This window comes from Nicotiana tabacum, chromosome 16, assembly GCF_000715075.1.
Source record: "Nicotiana tabacum cultivar K326 chromosome 16, ASM71507v2, whole genome shotgun sequence".
Taxonomy (NCBI): domain Eukaryota; kingdom Viridiplantae; phylum Streptophyta; class Magnoliopsida; order Solanales; family Solanaceae; genus Nicotiana; species Nicotiana tabacum.
The window spans coordinates 27460875-27481998 of NC_134095.1; the positions used below are offsets into that span (position 1 = coordinate 27460875).

A 21124-nucleotide genomic window follows, 5' to 3' on the forward strand; every position below is an offset into this window, starting at 1 on the left:
AATTGAATTCATTAAAACCGCAGCCAAACAAATAGAATAAATATCAACAATTTAGGAATATTTACCCAAAACTGTCAAACAATGGGTTCTTTAATACCCTAGATAGGGAATTTAGCTACTCATATTTGTACTAAAAAAACATAATGACTATTCTCAAAACAATCTCCATAATAAACGAAAAATGAGAAAAGTTGAGATAAACTCTTCAAATCTTCGACTAGGATGGTTTTTGGACTCTTCTAAGCCCTTACTTGCTTCAAAAGTAGTGTTCTCTTCTTTTCAGGTCAAGAGCGTGGCCGGGGAGGTGAAAAGAAGCTTGTATATCATGTAAATTTGCTCGAAAGATCAAAATATCCTTATAAATTTCGCCCAAAAATTTATGCTCGCACGAACCGTGCGTTCTACATTTCACCTTGTCCAGATGAGCGTACACTGAGCACACATTAGAGGGAAAATGCGTTGTTTTTGCATTTTGCTTTTTTCTTCAATTTGAGTACATTTTGGTCCCAAAACTTAAAAAGTTCCTTCAATTCATCTTTCAACTCCCTATCAACCAAAAAGTACCAATTAGGCACAGTTTTGGTGAATTTTAACCACTAAACTATTCAAGAATGCTTGAGAATGAAATTAAACTACTATCAAAATATAGAGAATTATGCCAAACATCAATAGGCTACCAAAATCTCTTAAGAAATGGGCCATTTTGTAGAAATGGCTTCGTTCTAGAACATCATTGATACAGGAAGTGAAAGTTCATCCAAATTATTGCAGTACGGAATAGTCTCTAAAACTTCAAGTCATTCGGGCTTATCAATTTGATGGCAAACTTGGCATCAGTATTATAGGCTGGGTATAAAATACTATTACTTTTAGCCCGCAACCGAAACTATATTATATATATATATATATATATATATACAACCTTCAGGAACTTTGTCCACAAGCTCTCTAAAATCATCATCTGATCACGGATGAAACACCCAATCCAACAGTTGATCAATAGCGTGTTATTTTTCCAATAATATTAACCACAATAATGTCTATTGACACATGGAGTTACTGGGCCTCTCTTGTCATTATAGAGACATGACAAGAAAGACGTAATGAAGTAATACTACTACTACTATATGAAACTACAAATTATGTTCGCCTACTAGTAGCATATTACAAAAATTAGTCATTTATAAAATATTATTAATATTAGCCAATTAGCTATTTATAAAAAAAAGTCAATTTTCTTACTTTCTTATGAGTGAGTGTTATTAAAATAGATTGAGTACATCATAAGGAGTTTGAATCTCAGTTTTGAGATGATTTTGGCGGAGTTTTAAGGTGATTTGAATTGAAAATTCGAAGTAGAAGTTGAACATAGAAAAAGATAATATGTTTCACACTATGCATCGTATGTGTGTGTGTCACATATATATATATCATATGTGTATCAAATGTGTATTACATGTATTATCCATGTATACCTATACGTGAGATACATACGTGATACATGTGTCACTGAAGAATCTTTCAAACTCGATTTTAACTACAAATTTTGATACCAAACCAGTCCAAATCACCTCCAATCTTGCTTAAATTCTGTATATTGTCTCATTTATATGTTTTCAATGAATTCCAAAGATACCCATAAAAAAAATCCTTTTTTGCCTTTCTTTAAATATTTTATATCATTGATAATGAATTTTGACTTCAAACTAGTCTAACTCGCTTTCAAACTTCGTCAAATTTTGCATATTGCCTCATTTGTGTGTTTTCAATGAATCGCAACAATACTCATTGAAAAAAAAATCTTATTTTGCCTATATTTTCTGAATGTTGTATATCATTTGTATTTTTTGGGGCTATGTTTAGTAGCATGGCTAAAATGGTTAATTATTGGTAAATAGTATCTTTCTTTGGTACATTCCCTACTAATATTTGTGTTGCTCATTTTCCTTTCGCCAAACCAAAGGAAAGTTTTCACTTTCCCTCAGTTATTTTGTTTATCTTTCCTAGCTTCAAAAGGTGCTAATAGTCATGAGTCGAATGTGATCTATGAATCCAAATCGGAACGGAAAAGAAAATACCTTATATTTTAATAAAATTATTTATGTTGCATATTGTACGGTAATTATTGAACACATGATTTAAGACAAGTGGTAGGCATTTTACACTTGGATTTGAATTACAGAACCATCATTATTGAGCACATACAAGTAGTACATCTTATGGCACTTATGCCATGCATCTCTAAATTCTCTATTAAATACACTAATATGAATCTAGCTTCTACTATATGTTACAATGCCAGGAGGCCATCTTCAAAACTTTACATACTGCTACAAGATACAACGTTCTAAGGAATATTGATTTCAAAACATAGAGATCGGGTTGAAGAGTGAAGAGGACGACGTGGTATGAAATTATCCAGCTAAAACTTTTCAATTATATCTTGGTGTGATCCTTTAATTGCTCAGCCTTGTTACTACTATCATCTTTGCTTACAATTATCCCAACCAATTTGCAGGGCTCTGCATCTTCCAGCATTTTGACTACATTTCTCATTGTTGGCCTTAAAGATGGAAGCCTATCTGTGCAGACAATGGCAATTCTTAAGACTTTGATTGCATCTTCCTTAAAAGCTTCTGGGATACTTGAATCCACTATGCTTAACACACTCTCCTTGCTCTTCAATTTGCTGCTCACCCATGTTACTATGTTGCTATTCTCTCCATATTCTGGTTCTATTGGCCTTTTCCCAGATATTAGCTCCATCAAAACCACTCCGAAACTATATACATCACTTTTCTCGTTCACTTTGTGCGTGTATCCATATTCTGCAACGCCAAAAACTCAAATAAGTCAAAAACGATACACGAATTCAGAACCCCAATGACCAAAATCAATAGATAATCTACATTGGATTTAACTTATATATATATACTAACACGACTCACTGTATTTTCCCAGATACTGTGTCATGATTATATGAAGAGTTAGCTATTGTTGTATGTCAATTTTACCTGATTGTGTAAAAGACGTATATAATGTACGTGTACAGGATTTAAACTCAATCTACATACACAAATTAACTAAAATGAACTATCTTACCAGGAGCAATATATCCATGTGTTCCTGCAATGACATGAGTTGAATCTTTGTTTGAATCAGCTTGTGCAATCTTAGCAAGACCAAAATCAGCAATTCTTGGCTTGAAAAGCTCATCCAACAAGATATTACTAGACTTAACATCCCTGTGAATGACTGGCTTATCACAACCATGGTGCAAATACTCCAATCCTTTGGCTGCACCAAGAGCTATCTCGTACCTCGTCTCCCAATCAAGTGGCATCTTCTTGCAAGTGTGCAATCGATCCCACAAGCTCCCATTCGGCATATACTCATACACCAACAAGCTCGAGTCCTCACTCGTTATACTACAATACAATTTCACAACATTCACATGTCGAATTGAGCTCAGTGTTTGAACCTCAGCCTCAAATTCTTTCGACTTCATCCCACGTTTTCCCAACATTGGTGATGTTGTTCCTGACATTTTCCTTCCTCCTGAATCAGAGGTCCAAATATGCTTTACAGCAAAATCTGTGCCATCTGCAAGCTGCACTCTGTATACACTCCCAGAACCACCTTTTCCAATCAAATTATCATGTTTAATTCCATCAAGAATCTCATCCTCTGTGAAAGTCAGTATATGGAATGACTTTGTATTCCAAGAATGTTCCTTCAAAGACCTCTCATGTACTTTCTCATTCTTCTTCTTCAAGTACATGAAACCCGCAAGTGAAAGGAGCACAACAATCACAGCCACGAACAAACAAAGCAAAAGGGTGTGCAATTCTCTAGGCTTTCCAGATTCACCAAAACATCGACGAAAATGCTTAATGTTTTGGCTACAAAGACCATTATTTCCAGAAAAGCTACCCTTATAAGCATCAATTGATAGAGAATCCGGTATTGGTCCAGTCAACTGATTGTTGGAAAAATCAAGAAGATTTAACTTCAGATGTGATAAACTTGTCGGAATCTGCCCCGTGAGCTGATTTTCCGACAAGTTTAATGAAGTTAAAGTCGGAAATGACCCCAAAGAAACAGGAATTGATCCAATAAGCGAATTATGAGCCATGTTAATCTCACTTAATGAAACACAAGAGCCTAAAGAATCTGGTATTGAACCAGAAAACTTGTTCTTCTGTAAATAAAGATTACCAAGCTTCTTCAGCTCACCAATTGTCCCTGGAATTTCACCTGAAAACTGATTGTTACTACAATCAATTCTCACCAAAGAAGTAGCCTTTGAAATTTCCAAAGGCAACTCACCAGAAAATTTATTATTAGCAACATAAATTTCACCTAAAGATTTTGCATTTCCAATATTAGAAGTAATAAAACCTTCAAAATTATTCATTGCAACATCAATTATTTGGAGTTTCGGCAACCCCCAAATTCCAGCTGGAATTACACCAGAAAGCGAATTCTTGCTCACTCTAAACCGCTCCAATGTTGTACAATTTCCATAACTTTCTGGAATTTCACCTGTGAAATTGTTTTCAAGTATCAATAATCCTCTCATTGTTCCCTTCTTACACATATCCGGTGGAATTAGACCAGTGAAATTATTCTCCGATATATCAATAAAATCGAAATTAGCCCAAGAACCCAACTTCTGTGGAAGTTGACCTGTTAACTTGTTAGTATACAAAGACACATTCACAAGTTTTTTGAACTCCCCCAATTCCACTGGTACTTCCCCTGAAAATTCATTCTGCAATAACTGCAAACTTACCAAATTATTTAACTCTCGAATTTCTGATAAATCACCGTACAGGTAATTAGTCGAAGCATCAAAATATTCGAGACTTGTTAAATTCCCGAATCCAACTGGCAACTTCCCTGTTAACTCGTTTTCATATAACTCAAGTTGCCATAATTTCGTTAGCTTTGTAATTCCAGAAGGAATTTCACCAGTAAGATGATTCATTGACAGCTCTAAATTGATCAGTTCCGTAAGATTTCCAATTCCTTCTGGAATTTCCCCTTCAAGGCCACAATTCGACAAGTACAACCAGTTCAAACTATCAAGCCTCAGAATCACCTCAGGGAACGGAGTTCGATCAAATGAATTATCACCAAGGCTAAGAACAATCAGTTTGCTCATATTTGCAACAGAATTCCCCGGAAATTTTCCTGAAAACCCACTTTTATTAGCGTAAAAATGGGTTAATTCACTAAGTGAAGATATATCAGGAAAAGTCCCTGTGAAGTCATTATTCCCAACGTCCAAGTAATTCAAGCTAACACAATTGTTCAAGTCGTTAGTTACACGTCCAGAGAGTGAGTTGAAACCCAAAGAGAGTTTTTCCAATGAGTTAAGAGAACATATTTTATCAAAAGGGACAAAACCAGATAGGCTTTGACTTGATAGTTCGAGTTCTTTGACTGAGCCATTGGAATTGCATTTGATGCCAGTGAAATTACAAAGAGGAGTATTGGGTTCCCAGTTTTTGAATACATTGGTTTTGGTGGTGGGGTTTGTTAAAGAGGATTTGATGGATAAAAGTGTTTGAAGCTCGTCGGAAAAAGCGACGGAGAAGAAAGAGAATATAGAGAAGAACATAAGTTCCGGCCGGCAATTCAATAGCGCCGCCATATTTGACAGAGGAGTTGACGGAGGAGAAGTTTTGTCTCTGGCTAAATAAAAACGTGTGAGAGACGACGACTATGGAGAGTGCCAGCTTTTAACGAATTATAGGCGTTCACATTTTATATCTTACTGTTTATTTATTTATTTATTTTATTACTGTTTCTCCACTTGTAAGAAAATGATTTTGTTATGTCAGAAAAATAAAGTAAAGGATTTTTGTTTCTTAAAAATCGGAAAATGCCGGCTAAGCATTTTGTGTTTTAAGTTTTGAGAAAAAGAGTTGACATAAACTTGATGTATAATACAAAATTTTCATATAAGTAACTTGTTTGACTTTTAAATAGTTTATAATTAATTATTTAAAAGTTAATGTTACTTAACTAAAAGTCGAAAAATGCAGCAATTATGAAATAAAAATTGTAAAGTAAATAAATCAAAGACAAGTATAGAGGGAGATTGATGTTTTTATTCAACTTTCAAATTGACGTATATAATGAACTTAAAATTCCTCTATTTATAGATGAAATGATGTTGTTGTATAAGCTGTTACTGCAAGCTGTTGTGTAACCACTAATTATGAGGTGTCTTGATTTCATAATCTGAAAGTTATGCTATTAGTTGAGAAAAACAATTTCAAATGTCAAACTGCAGGTTGACAGTGAACACACATATAACCATTTTATATATGCATCTATAAATGGTTCACATGATAGGTGAATGGGCCCATATTCACCTTTTATATATTTCTGAATCAGGGGTCTTAGTCCCAACTTTAGCTGGTATAATCAATTTATTATGAGAATAAGCAACACAAGAGAATTCTTGAAGAATCTTCTAGTTCTTCAGTATATGCTTATCTGAATTCTCAAATAACTCATTTAAAAATGACAAATGAAAACTTCAAGGTTCATCATGACATGTGTTATCTCTTAGTGAACTTCTGGTTTACTATGGCATAAACTTTTGCATTAGTAAACTTCTAATTTACTATGGCTACTTTTGTATCGGCGAATTTTTGATTTACTGTAGCTACTTTTACCTCAGTACAAAATTGAAGAATAAGGCGGGTAAGTTCTCACATACATATTATTTTACCCCCTATGATTGCAGAAACTTGAAGATTTTCAATCTTCCAATCATTTGTAGTCTCAATATGTTAGTCATTTGTATTAGTAAACTTCAAGTTTACTACAACATATGTTTTGACCATAATCATATAATATGAATGACATATTGTATATAAACTCTTTGAGAGCCTTCATTTATTATCCACAATTTAATATTTATCAGACACTACTAGTGTCATGTGTCTTCTAGACAAACAGTTAGCTCTTCAGGAGTTGTTGATATATTTTATACTATCAAATATTGCTCAGACACTTATTGTATCATGAGAGAAAATCATAGTAAAATGAACATTATAAAGACAATTCTAAATTTATAAATGTAAGAAATTAAGAATTTCAGTATTTTTACCACCAACTTTGTGACAAATATCTCCTTTAGGAAGAAACGCCATTAATATCTGAATATTTTATATTAAAGCAGTAACCACATAGTCATTACATCCTTCAGGAAAGATACATGAATTGTTATTTTCTTCGGGGAACTCGATAACTAACCATAACATATTAATGTGATTGTAGTAGAAAGCATTCAACAAGAATACTTTTGCTTTGTATTGATATTTAATAAAATTATCTAAGATATTTTACGTACAACGGGTACGTGCGACAATGATCTTTATGCCACAAAAACAAGATTTATATCCTTTGTTACTCTACTCTTCAGGAGGTGAGTTGTGGTGTTTCTTCATTCACTCCAAGGAATGAAAATGTGCTTCAAAAATAACTTTGAATAGCTTATTATTTTATTTAAGCACAGAAAGACAAAGTTTCATACAATATTTTCCTGCTTCAGGAGAGAATTTCAATTGTGTTACTTCTTCATGAGCAAAATTAAAATACGAAAAATTGAGTATATATTCTCTCAATCATATTACCTCTTTGGAGGTAAATTGTAATACATTTACATCAAAAGCGCATTCATATTTATGAGCTTTATTAATATTGTCACATTTACTTCAAGGAATGGATTAGCATTTATCAAAAGTTCTCATCCTTCAGGGAACGTAACATAATTATCTAAACGTGCATTAATCACACCAAATTGTATAATAGCTTAGAACCTCTTTTAAGATAATGCTACTTCAGAAGCAAATCGATGCATGCAAATAATATAGAGAAAGTTTCGAAAAAAATTACCTTCAATTGTAACCATAGAAAGCCTAAATTGTCACTTTTGGTGGTCATAGGCATATACCACTTCTGGTGGTTAACAAAATTTAGTTACAATGAGATATACGAAACATTGCCACTTCTGGTGGTCGTACTCTGTTAGAGTTCAAATGAACCATAAATTAAGCCATAACAAGACTTAGGAAATGTTGCCACTACTGGTGGCTAAATATTTCTTGAAAACTCCCATACTTAACCATCAATAGAGATGAAAATAATAAATTATGGTCCCTTCTCATAATATTTTTCTTCAGAAAAAAATTTATGGCATGAACTACTAAGTGAACCAATTAGACTCCTTAGGACCAATGAACAAAAATAATACTGTTAATAGCAAAAATCAGGGATGTCTGATATGAAGAAAGTACTAACCTTTTGAGTATAACTTTTAATTATGGTGATTGGATCTGATTTATATCCATAGACTTTTGCTAACTCAACTCAACAAAATAGTTAATGTTAAGCAATATATGAAAATGTAAAAATTACAGTCCTTTGCTACAAACTTACTTCAAGGTAGAAAAGCAGCAAGGGAAAATAATTTGTCATTCATAATGACAAAGTGATAAAGTAAAACCTTTAAGACAAACATGGAATCATTTCCATGCTTACTTTGCTAATATTATAAAATACTAATGCCAAAGAAATATCAATCGTTCAACCCATTGTAAAAAGGGTAGAAATCCATAAATACAATAGTTTGATCTTACTTACAGTGAGAACCGATGCCTTTGGACGAGGATAACTATAGTAATACATCTTTCAAGGTAAGTGCTCAAGGCAGAGTCTCGCGTTGATAACGTGTTATGAAATAAAAATTGTAAAGTAAATAAACCAAAAACAAGTATAGAGGGAGATTGATGTTTTTATTCAACTTTCAAATTGATGTATATAATTAGGGGTGTGCATTCAAATCGGTTTATCGATAAATCGAATCGATTATTTGTTATCAGTTTATCGATATCGATTTATCGATTTCGATTTCGATTTTGAAATTTTCCTTATTGAGTTATAGATTTCGATTTTATCCTCTTCGGTTATCGGTTTATCGATAAACCAATAATATATACTAAAAAATGCAGTTCATAGATGGCCTTTTCTGGAAACACTAACATTTGGGCCGATGATTCCATCATGCTATTGCTGGATTGTCTTGAGCCCATTCGATACCAACTTCTAGTATACAACAGTGGCTTCCTAATAAGCCCTTCGTCAGAGCTAGCTGAATCATCTCTAAAACTCGTCTGTGCAATGTCTTTTTCTTTTGGTAGCAATAATGCTTTTCGAAGCAACCCCTCCTTAGAGCTTGCGGAATCTTCTCGAAAACTCATTTTGCAAATATCTTCCTTTTTGCTTGCAATATTGTGGCTGAAGCCTCAAGTAGTGAAGAAGATGACATGGCTGAAGAGGATGACATGACTGAGTCTAGGAACGAATGCTCCAAAGACGGACAAGGTTGACCCATGTATGTAAATTCGAGTGGCAACACTCGAAGGAAGCTGACACATGTTGAATGCCAAGAAAACAGAACACTTCTAAAACAGTTACACTAATTTTCTATTTGAATTTAAATAAGTATTTATCAAACGTGTAAAGACATTTTGCACCATTAATGTAGTTTATTTTCCTGAGCCGAGGGTATATTGGAAACAACCTATCTAGATTTATAGCGATATACTTTCCATGGAATCCCACAAATTTTCTTATTGGTGCAATCGATAACCGAATCGATAAGCCCCAAAAATCGATAAATCGAAATCGAAAAAATCGAAACCTTATTGAAACGATAATGATAAGCATATGTACAAATCGACAATCAATAAGTAATTATCGATAAGGGTCAAAATCGAATCGATAAATCAAATGCACACCCCTATATATAATGAACTGAAATTTCCTCTATTTTATAGAAGAAAGAAAGCTGTTGTATAAGCTACTACTGCAAGCTTTAGTGTAAGCTGCTTGTATGTTGCTACTGCAAGCTGCTGTGTAAGCTGCTACTGCAAGCTGTTGTGTAAGTTGCTAGTAAGCTGTTGTATAAGCTGCTACCGTACCAGATATAAATAATCTTCTACTGAGGGTAATATTTATCCATAACGAACTACCGAAATGATAAGATTCTTCAGGAGGCTTATTTTCAATAGAATACCAACAGATAAACATATTTACGGTGGAGTCCCATATGGATAAGCTTCTTCAAGAAGCTTATTTATAACGGAGTATTAAATGAACATCCATAATATAATATATTTGTTATAACATAAGGTAATATGTAATGGAAGGGATAGTAGTTTTTTTCCTTGTGTGTGGAAATTTCCGGGGAAACTCGCATCCCTTATTCTTCGGGTGTGCAATTGCTAACTTGTTCACGGCATAATAGCTCGCAAACCACATAAAAAATATAAATCACACGGGGCAAGCTCTGTGCAACGAGCTCTAGTTGAGGAAGCTGCTGGTGATGGAAAACGATCGCAGGTCGCCTATATGAGAAACCACTCACCCAATCCTAGCGGGCACGGGTATAGTAGTTGAAAAACTATTTTCTGTATGATGGTACCCAAAAGGGTAGAAATAAAGAAATACATAATGACTTCTTCAGTTTATGAAACTTATATTCGACTAGTATGAGTATCCCAAAAAAAATGACAAATTGAACTTAAAATTTCAAGTACTATTTTACAATGATATATATATTGTTGAAAAAAATCTCATCATTATCATTAAACAATAATGTTAACTCTTTTGTTAAGTGTTTACCATGTGAAACGTACTCGGTTAGGTATATAGAGCTGTTTATATAGACAAAAAAGGTAAATTCTTTTTGAGACAAACAAATCTCAGAATACATAAGTACGTTGATGCCTTGATGGTACTAATCCACCTTTCTAGGTTGAATTAGTTCCGTATACAGAAGTAGTAATTTGCTATACTTGCGGGTATCTATTTCTTGAGAATATCATGTGACTATGTGAGGAACAACTAATTAACCTCAGCTTAATTTTGGCAGTGCCACACACGTAAGTTATAAAATATGAAAAAGATATATATCGTAGAGCCTAGACTCGGAATTTGAAGACAATGCATGTAATTCGATAGGAATGTATATTCACTTCGGTTCAGTTTTATTAATTTATTATGGATTACATTTTTCTTTATTGACGAGACAAGAAAAATTTTCAGTCGAGAGTGTGGGGGCGAGGGGGAGACGAGATAGAAGACTGCATATGATTTTTGTCAGGATTGAATTAAATGAGGTAGAGTGCAGTTCATATTTCCACTTGCTTTCACTTTCTATTTTCTTTGTGATTTCTGGAACTGTCTGTATATGCAGACAAGTAGACTATTACATGGAACCATCAAAGCCGCCTACTTTGACCCTAACAACCACGTGGATTTCTTTGTTTTTTAATTATTTTTCTCTTCTTTTCTCGTATTTAATTTGTAAAAAGCTTAGCAAATGGTTAACATTTTTTTTGCTTTTCAAATCAGCAACTCCAAGATCGAACGTGTGGAATGATTATTTTTTCAGGAGTTGTTGCCAAATATTCACTGATTCAATCAACATCACTATTCTAATATCAAGATTCCTTCTTTTCACTTTGTTTTAGCCTTTTATAATACTACATGCTTGCAGTTCATCTGATAATTAGGGTCAGCTTTAAAAAAAAAAAGATAACCCATCTCTAAAATTACATTATTATGTGTCCTACTTCGGTTTATTAGTCACGTCAAATTTAAAACAAAAACGGTGCTGCTTGATATGAAAAACGAGGCACAAATAAATAAGAGAATTTGATGACTAATAAAGTCCCAAACTTCTTAGAACAATCATTTAAATTAGCCTCTAGTGAGTCCTAAATGTCAATGTTGCAGATATACCCCCCCCCCCCCCAATTATTTTGATGATCCAACAATTACTAAAAAATATTAGGATTCAATTTGTCATTCCATTACACCACTTATTCTTCACCCACTAATTTTTTTCCATTTCTCTTTGAAGTTAAAAAATAAATAAATTCTTTTTAAAAAAGTTCACATTTATTGAGTGCACCAATATTTAATAGTTTATTATGCTTAATGCGCAATTATGGATAATCTGAATCAAGCACGGTCAAAACTTATGAACTAATGAACCTGCACCACTAATGCTTATCCCGTTTGGACGAAGAAAAATTGGACTTCACATAAAAAATTTAAAAATTTTATGATTCTAAATGTTATACTTTCTAGATATCAATCAAAATAATTGAAAAAGAGAGAGATGACATGAACTGTATTTAGACTTTGAATGTCAAATCCCTTTCTTTAAATTTGTTGATATTCAAACAGGTGCATAAAGATTTGAACCTACAAATTTATAGTACATAGACGTCACACCAATTGAATTAATACATGACTCTGTTAAATGTAAGAAATTAGTGCACACGAAGTCCAGTAATTAGAGCCATTCCATTTAAGTTTCATTCTAGCTGCAGGATCATCATAACCACTTATATTTGAATTTAATCTTATGCACTTCTGATACAATAGTTATTTGAAAAAATAGAGCGAAAACTTGTTATTATCAATTAAATTATTCATAATATTGTCAAATATTTTAAAATTAATAATATATACATATTATATATATATATATATATATATATATATATATATATCTTTTATTTGTCCTTTATTTTGTACTAAAGGCGGACCTACCCTTTGGGTAAGGGGTAGTTTAAATGTGCATATATCTTAAATAATATATACAGTATATATTTTGATTGGCACCCTAAGATAAAATCTTAGACAGTTGCATGGGTCGAGTTGGGAGACATAACTTGACTTTTAGCAGAAGTTCGACTTTGGCTCTAATATTTGCGCAAATTTTTATTTGATAATAGTGTCCCCCACTTTCAAAAATTCTAAGTCCACCTTTGTTTGCACGTGAATTATTCAAAATTTTCACGTGAAAGGAAAATGGTCAAGCAAGCAAAATAAGAGAATATGCCAACATGAGGATTGTGAAATGAAGAGTGTGTTGGGACATCATATCTATGCCTTTTATCACACAGTGCCAATTGCCAAAAGCACATCAAATGATACAGCCACGTCATGGAAGCATGGACAGTCACATAAGTAAGACAAAAGGTTTCGAAAAATTATTCATTTCGTGATTAATCATTAATCGAGTGAAGAGAAAGAGAAATTACACACTCTACTAAGTAACACTAATTCTCTAATTATTAAGCACGAAAACCTCAAGATCATGAGTCATGACTCATGGACGGTTTGGCTCCATGCATTGGCACGTTCTACATTCCAATACAACAACAAACAAACTTATAATCAAGTTACTCTTACTATAGCAAATCAAACTTTATAATCAACTGTTCTCTTTGCTCATTTATCCTTGATTATTCATTCAAGTACATGTATTAGTTATTAATCAAATGTAACCATGGCAAGAATCAAATGTAAATTTTACTCAACCTCTATTACAAATGAACAAAGAAACGAAAACGACATTATCGGTCAAGGACATTGTAGCTAGGGGTGATATAATATTTCTAATCATATAGGACTAACTAATAATGAGAGCTATAAGTCACAGATGCACACCCTGATACACACATGCATATGGATAATACTTACCGGCTGTAATGTTTATATCAAATCATATAAATTTATCATAAACAAGTGATTATTAAAGAAATTGTACATATTAATTAGCTATAACTAAGCGATAGAAGATATTAATTTGGTGTACGCATTGGGGTGAAGATAAATTTTTACCCATTAATACATGTGATTGTCTCCGACGTTTGTATTCGAAAGAATCATAAGTCAAATTTTATGGACTCATTTAATTAATTGTTCAAATTACAAAGCATACTTGCAAATGAAAAAAAAAAACTTCAAATATGATAACACCAACTAAACGTAGATCAAATAAGGTTAGAGTCCGTTATGTTTTGACCAAAATAATCAGGTGTCATGCGGAAATTAGTAAATTAAACCCTAAACAACGATAAATCAGACAACAATAGAGAAATATACCAAAAGAGACACAACCATTTAACATGGTTCAGTCAATTGACTTACATCTACGACACTATATAAAATAGAGTATAAAATATGGAGAGAAATAACCTCACAAAGAGGCAAACATAAGTGACATGCTAATACTTGTCCCGAAATTCTCCCCCTAACCAAGACTTTCAAGCCCCTTATGGTTGCATTATGGATACTACTGAATGAGAAGGAAGGATCCTCAATTTATAGATATCCAAACATTTTCTTACAAAAAATAAACTAGTCAAATATGAGAGATTTATAGTTTACGTCTACAAGAAGGAAAATCCAATTAACCAAATATGGTAAGAAAATCAGGAGAAACATCTAACAGATTATCCAAATGGCCATTGAACTATTCGAATTATCCAGTAAAGTTATTTTATTTTTTATTTGTAACAGAAAAGTCACTTTACTATTTCTATAGCATTCAAAAGGTCATTCAACGAAATTTCTCAAACTTTTTTTTAGCCAAATATCTAATTTTCCTCTAAATTATTAATATTTATTTTTTGATATTTTCTAAATATTTTTTTTATCTTACTCTACATTATGGATTTACCTACAAAATAAATAAATTTATTTATAAAGTAAAAAATGAAAAAAAAATCAGCTATATATAGTGTTGAAACAAAATAATTGAGCAACGTTTTCAAGGACATATAAGGTATATTATAAAAATACCTCTATTTAAAATAATTATTTTTTGTATTACAAGGTGCGAGAAAGGAAGGCCCATGACCTGAACCAAGTGAAGTGCATCAAGGACGAGGAAGGCAGAGTTTTATTGGATGAAGCACTTATTCAACAAAGATGACAGACTTATTTCTATAAACTCTTGAATGAATAGCGGGATAGGAACATTAAGCTATGTGACTTAAAACACTCAGAGAGCCATGGGGACTTTGGGTATTGGAGGCATATAAGAGTCGAAGAGGTTGAGGGGACTATACGTAAGATGAGAAGGGGGAGAACGACTGGTCCAGACGAGATCACGGTAAAATTTTGAAAGACTGTAGGTAGGGCGGGCTTGGAATGGCCCACTGGATTATTTAATGTCATTTTTAGGATGAAGAAGATGCCCGAAAAATGGAGATAGATTACGATGATACCTCTATATAAGAACGAGGGTGATATCCAAAGTTGCAATAACAACCGGGGCTGTCACAACCCAAAATCCATCAAAGGCCGTGATGGCGCCGGACACCTCGGTCAGGCAAGCCAACATTGAGTAATTAATTAAACTCTCATTTTAAACTTTAGGAACCAAAATTTTCTTTAATTTAACTAGTAAAAAGGTAATCATCACTGAATAAATAAAAATATTTATAACTTTTAATATTAAATATCCCATAATCATCCCAGAACCCAGTGTCACAAGTGCATGAGCAATCACTAGAAAATCAAATGAAGTACAATAACTGTCTGGAATACAGATTGGACAGAAAAGAAAATATAGTACAATACTCTGAAAGAGACTCTACCGCCTGCGGATCGTCTCAAGAGGTGCAGCTCGCCTAAATCCCAGTATCAATTATGCCCTGCGCCAAACTAGGCCACAAGACTTACGTGCGCCTATGCAACAAAAATGCACAACAAGTGTAGTATGAGTACGAAAACAACGTGTACCCAGTGAGTATCCCGTTTAATCTCGAAGAAGTAGAGACGAGAAGTCGACTTCGATACTTACTAGTGGTCCAATAATAATATATGAATAAGATGAATAATCATGGATTTATTAGAGACGACAGTAAGTTCAAGTAAGTCAAGAAACAAGTAAACATTCCTTTTTACATTAAGAAGTCTCCAAATTCATAATCTATTATTTATCAATTTATCTCAGACCAGGGAGGCCATATCAGCGTATAAATCTCAAGCAAGCATTACAAGCATTCGCAAATTATTTCGAGGTCGTACGACTAGATCCACTAGGTATTTAAACTGTGCACTGCCAGAAGGTCGAATGTCGCGAACCATAGATGCATCTATTTAATCTGCCGAGACGTTCGGCTCGTTCCAAAATTAAACACACACAGAGAGTCAATCAAGAAGTCATCAGGGAACAATTATTTAGGGAAATAGAAATTTCTTTTTTATCAGTTAAGAAAATGAGGTTAAACCTTTTAGAAAATTTATTTACTAATTCTATATGATTTAGGCAATTTAGATTGTCAATAAGATTGCAAATATTTCAGGTATAGCATGCTTTTGAGTCCTAGACTACCCGAATTTAAACATAATAGTAGCTATGCACGGACTCTCGTCACCTTGTGCGTACGTAGCCCTCACGAATTAGAGCACATATCCAATTACTTCACATATGGGGACAATTCCCTCTTACAAGGTTAGAAAGGAGACTCACCTCGCTCCGAAGTCTCAAATCGATGCACAATGCTCCACGCCCTTCCAAAGTCTCAAATCGATGCACAATGCTCCAAAACTAGCCAACAATTATGTAAACCTATTAATATATGTTCAATTACTCATAATAACCCAATTTATAATAATTTCTAACCCCGATCGAAAAGTTGACAAAATTGCCCTCGGGCCCACGTGCCCGGATTCCGAAATTTTTTGAAGATAAAGTTTACCCATAACCTCACGAACTCAAATATATAATTTACCCTCAATTTCATGTCCAAAATCGTGGTCAAAATTCAAGAATACTAATTTTCTAGGTTTTCCCTCAAACCCAAAGTTTCTACCCATTTTCATGCTCAAATCCGTATATAATCCAAGTATTTAACTCAAAACTAGCAGAAACCACTTACCTCGTGCTTGGTGGTGAAAATGGCACCTCAAAGTTGCTCCAAAATCAGCTCCAATGGAAGAAAATGGGGTTGAAATGAACCCACCCCCCAATTTAAAAGAACCTTACTGACTCCAGCATTTCCACACCTGCAGTCAATTGACCGTTTCTACGGTTCCGCAGGTGCGACCCACAACCCGCTTCTGTGGTCCTCCTCTAGGCCCTTAACTCCCGCATCTACGCCCTTCCTTCTGCAGGTGCGGTCCCGCTTCTGTGGCAAAATGACCACATCTACGGTCCCAGCCTAGCCCATCCACTCTTGCTTCTGCGGCACCCAAACCGCTTCTGCGGTTCCGCACCTGCGGCCAAGACCTCACAGGTGCGGTTACACCAGATACCAGCTGCTTCAATTCTTTTTCAAATTCAAATTTTGATCTGTTAACCATCCGGAATCCACCTGAGGCCTCTGAGACCCCAACCAATCATACCAACTAATCCCAAAACATAATGCAGACCTGCTCAAGGTCTCAAATCATATCAAACAACGCTAAAACCATGAATCGCACTCCAATTCAAGCTTGATGAATTTTAGAAATTCCAAACTTCTACATTCGATGCCGAGACCTATCAAATCACATCCAATTGACCTTAAATTTTGTACAAAGTCATATTTGACATTACGGACCTACTTCAACTTCCAGAATTAGATTCCGACCCCGATAAAAAGTCCACTTCCAGTCAAACTCCTTAAAAACCTTCAAATTTCTATCTTTAGCCAAATGACTCCAAAATGACCCACGGACCTCCGAATTTACTTCCGATCGCGTTCCCAACGCCAGAATTACCATACGAAGCTATTCCTAAACTCAGAATCCCAAACGGACGTTGATAACACTAAAATGCACTTCAAGCCAAACTTATGATATTCTTTCAAAAATGCCAACTTCCACAATAGGCGCCAAAACGCTCCCGGGTCACCGAAAACCCGATCCGGGCATATGCCCAAGTCCAAAATTATCATACAAACCTATTGGAACCTTCAAATCCCAATTCTGAGGTCGTTTACTCAAAAATCTAATCTTTGTCAATTCTTTCAACTTAAAGCTTCTGAAATGAGAATTCTCTTTCCAAATCAACTCCGAACTTCCCGGAATTCAGTTCCGACCATGCGTACAAGTCATAATACCTGAAGTGAAGCTACTTAGGACCTCAAACCGCTGAACGACGCGCTAGATCTCAAAACAACCAGTTGGGTCCTTATAGGGGCAATAAGTTACTAAGACGTACTATGAAAGTGTGGGAGAGGGTGGTGAAGCTGAGGTTGAGGAAGATTGTGACTATTTTTGAAAATTAGTTCAGATTTATGCCGGGACGATCGACTACGGAAGTTATTCATCTTGTTAGGAGGTTAATGGAGCAGTATAGGGAGAGGAAGAGGTATTTATATATGGTGTTCATCGACTTAGAGAAGGCTTATCATAAAGTGCCAAGGGAGGGTCTATGGAGATATTTAAAGGCTAGAGGTGTCCATGTTGCATACATTGGGGATATTAAGTACATGTATAATGGATCTAAAACCCAAGTGAGGACCATAGAAGGGGACTTGGAACACTTTCAAGTTATAATGGTTTTACACCATGGGTCAAGCCTCAGTCCTTTTCTTTTTGCCTTGGCGATCGACGCATTGACACGTCACATACAAGGGGAGGTACCGTGTTGCATGTTATTTGCAGATGATATTATTCTAATTGATGAGACGCAAGGAGGTGTTTAACGAGGGGTTAGAGGTTTAGAGGTAGACCCTGAAGTCTAAAGGTTTCAAGTTGAGCCGGACTAAGACAAAATACTTGGAGTGTAAGTTCAGTGGTGCACCTCAGGTAGTGGACGAAGTCGTGAGGCTTGATTCGTAATTCATACCTAGGAGAGAAGGTTTTAAATTTCTTGGGTCAGTTATATAAGGGAATTAAGAGATCGACGAGGATGTTACACATTGTATTAGGGCGAGATGGATGAAACAGAAGCTCACTTTCGAGATTTTATGTGATAAGAATTTGCCACCAAAACTTAAAGGTAAGTTCTACAGGGTGGTAGTCAGACCGACTGGTAGAGTATTGGCCATTCAAGAACTCCCATGTCCAAAAGATGAAGGTGGCTGAAATAAGAATGTTGAGATGGATGTGCGGGCATACAGGTTAGATAGAATTAGAAATAAAATTATTTGTGACAAGTTGGGCGTGGCCCCTGCGGAGGACAAGATGCAGGAGGCGAGAATTAGATGGTTCGGGCATGTGAAAAAGAGAGACATAGATGTACCAGTGAGGAGGTGTGAGAAGTTGTCCATGAAGGGCCTAAGGTGAGGTAGAGGCAGGGCGAATAAGTATTGGAGAGAGGTGATTAGGCAAGATATGGCATTGTTCCAGCTTACTGAGGACATGACCATGGATAGGAAGGTGTGGAGATTGAAAATTAAGGTTGAGGTTTAGGACAGGTAGACGAGTGTTGTCCTTGTCGATAACAGTAGCTTTAGTACGTGATTTAGTGTTATTTGTGTATTCTCGTATCTCTTGACTTCTGTGATTACTTGTTATTGCTTTCGTGTCGGCCTTCTAATTGTAGTACCTAGTATATTTAGTTTTGTATTTTTGCTTTAGTTTTTTAATTGGTATGCTTGTTGTTGTTGCCCTTCCTTTTACCTATCTTAAGCCGAGAGTCTTCCAGAAACAGCCTCTCTGCCTTCTTGAAGGTAGGGGTAAGGTCTGAGTACACATTACCCTCCCTAAACTGCACTTGTAGGATTACACTGGGTTTATTTTGTTGTATTTTTTTAATATTACATTCATGAAATATATCTTTTAAAAGTTTTTATCCTTTTTAATTCTCAATCGCGCAAATAAATTTTTGAGTTTTTTGGTTATTATTAAAATTATTGGTACGAATAGATAATTTCCATTAAAGTTTGTAATGTGCTTAATTATTTTATTTATCAATTTCACGTGCTTAAACTCTTAGTTTCTAACTCAAATATAATTTTAATATAATATATAAGTAATTTTAAAAAAAAATTACTCATTGAAACAAAGTACACGAGCCACAAACGTACGGTCTAACTAGTTAGATAATAGTTTCAATAGAGGGGTGAAAAAATTGAATTAGTTTCAATAGCTCTTGACAGATTGGACCAAACTCGCTATAAAATGAGCAGTCCAATTATAATTTATCCGATCTAAAAGTTCAAATTATATTTAAACTTTTTACTCTTTAGTCGCTATGACGCAGCAATTTCAAAGTACAAACTATAGGAGAATATTTTTCCAGATTAATACGACATTATTTGAACTTTGGATCGGATAAATTAAAATTGGCTGTTGAGAATTTGTCAAATCTGTCAACAGCAAACTTCGGAGGGCAAAGTACAAAAATAGGCCACAAAGTGGATGGTCTTGAAATTTTTTCTAGCTTGTCTCATGCCCAGAGTTTTAAGTTTAATGAGTGTTGTTTATTGCTTGGCCCCCGGCAATACTTTTAACTTTTGACCTTGACGTTCTGCTGTGATGCAAGTGGGGTCAAAAACTAAAGATCATCCCCAAAAAATATTATTTTTCTGTAATTTTTTGAACTTTTAAATTGGGTAAATTATAATTGGACTGTCTATTTTATAGCGAATTTTGCGCAATCTGTCAAATGCTAATGAAACTAGCCAAATCTGTTCACCCTCTATTTAAAGTATATATTATGTAACAAGTCTTAACATACGTGTATTGCATGTGTTGCTTGTTTCGATGAATATTTTTTTTTTGAATCACGTAAATATAAATAAATATATATAAAATTGTGTTTGATGTCGTATTTTAAGTATCTGAATTTGATGAATAAAATAATTATGCACAGTAAAAAATAATTAGAAAAATTTGTTCGTATCAATATTTTTTATTATAACAACAAAAAATCAAATTTATTTACACCATTAAGAATGAAAGAGAATAAAAGCTTTAAATGATATATTCCATGCATCTAATATAAAAAGTTTATTTAAAATAGAGGTATGTTTATAATATATATTATATACGTTTAAAAACTTTGCTCAATTATTTTATTCAAATATTATATATGCTTGAAAATCAGTTTTTTTAACTTTATAAATATAATTTTTTTATTTTATAGTAAGTCCATATAGAGCAAAAAGAGAAAAAAAATAACTTTAAAATAAATATTAAAAAGATAAAAGTTGATAATTTAGAGAGTAAAATAGGTATTTGGCCACTAAAAGTTTGAAAAATCTATTTGAATGACTTTCTGAGTACTATAAAAATAGTTAAGTGACATTTTGTTTACAAATAATTTTATTAGGTAATTTCAAATAGTTAAGTGATA

The 21124-nt window shown here is 34.0% G+C and overlaps 1 protein-coding gene across 1 annotated transcript; it reads right to left on the reverse strand.

The window, feature by feature from the left end:
* Positions 1-2170: 2170 nt before the first annotated feature.
* On the reverse strand, positions 2171-5758 carry LOC107786953 (receptor-like protein kinase 7). The gene is made up of 2 exons (XM_016608466.2): positions 3103-5758; positions 2171-2828 (listed from the first exon to the last, which is right to left on the reverse strand). The coding sequence occupies exons 1-2, from the start codon at positions 5657-5659 to the stop codon at positions 2437-2439; spliced, it is 2949 nt and encodes a 982-aa protein (XP_016463952.2). The 5' UTR covers positions 5660-5758; the 3' UTR covers positions 2171-2436.
* Between the last annotated feature and the right edge of the window lie 15366 nt (positions 5759-21124).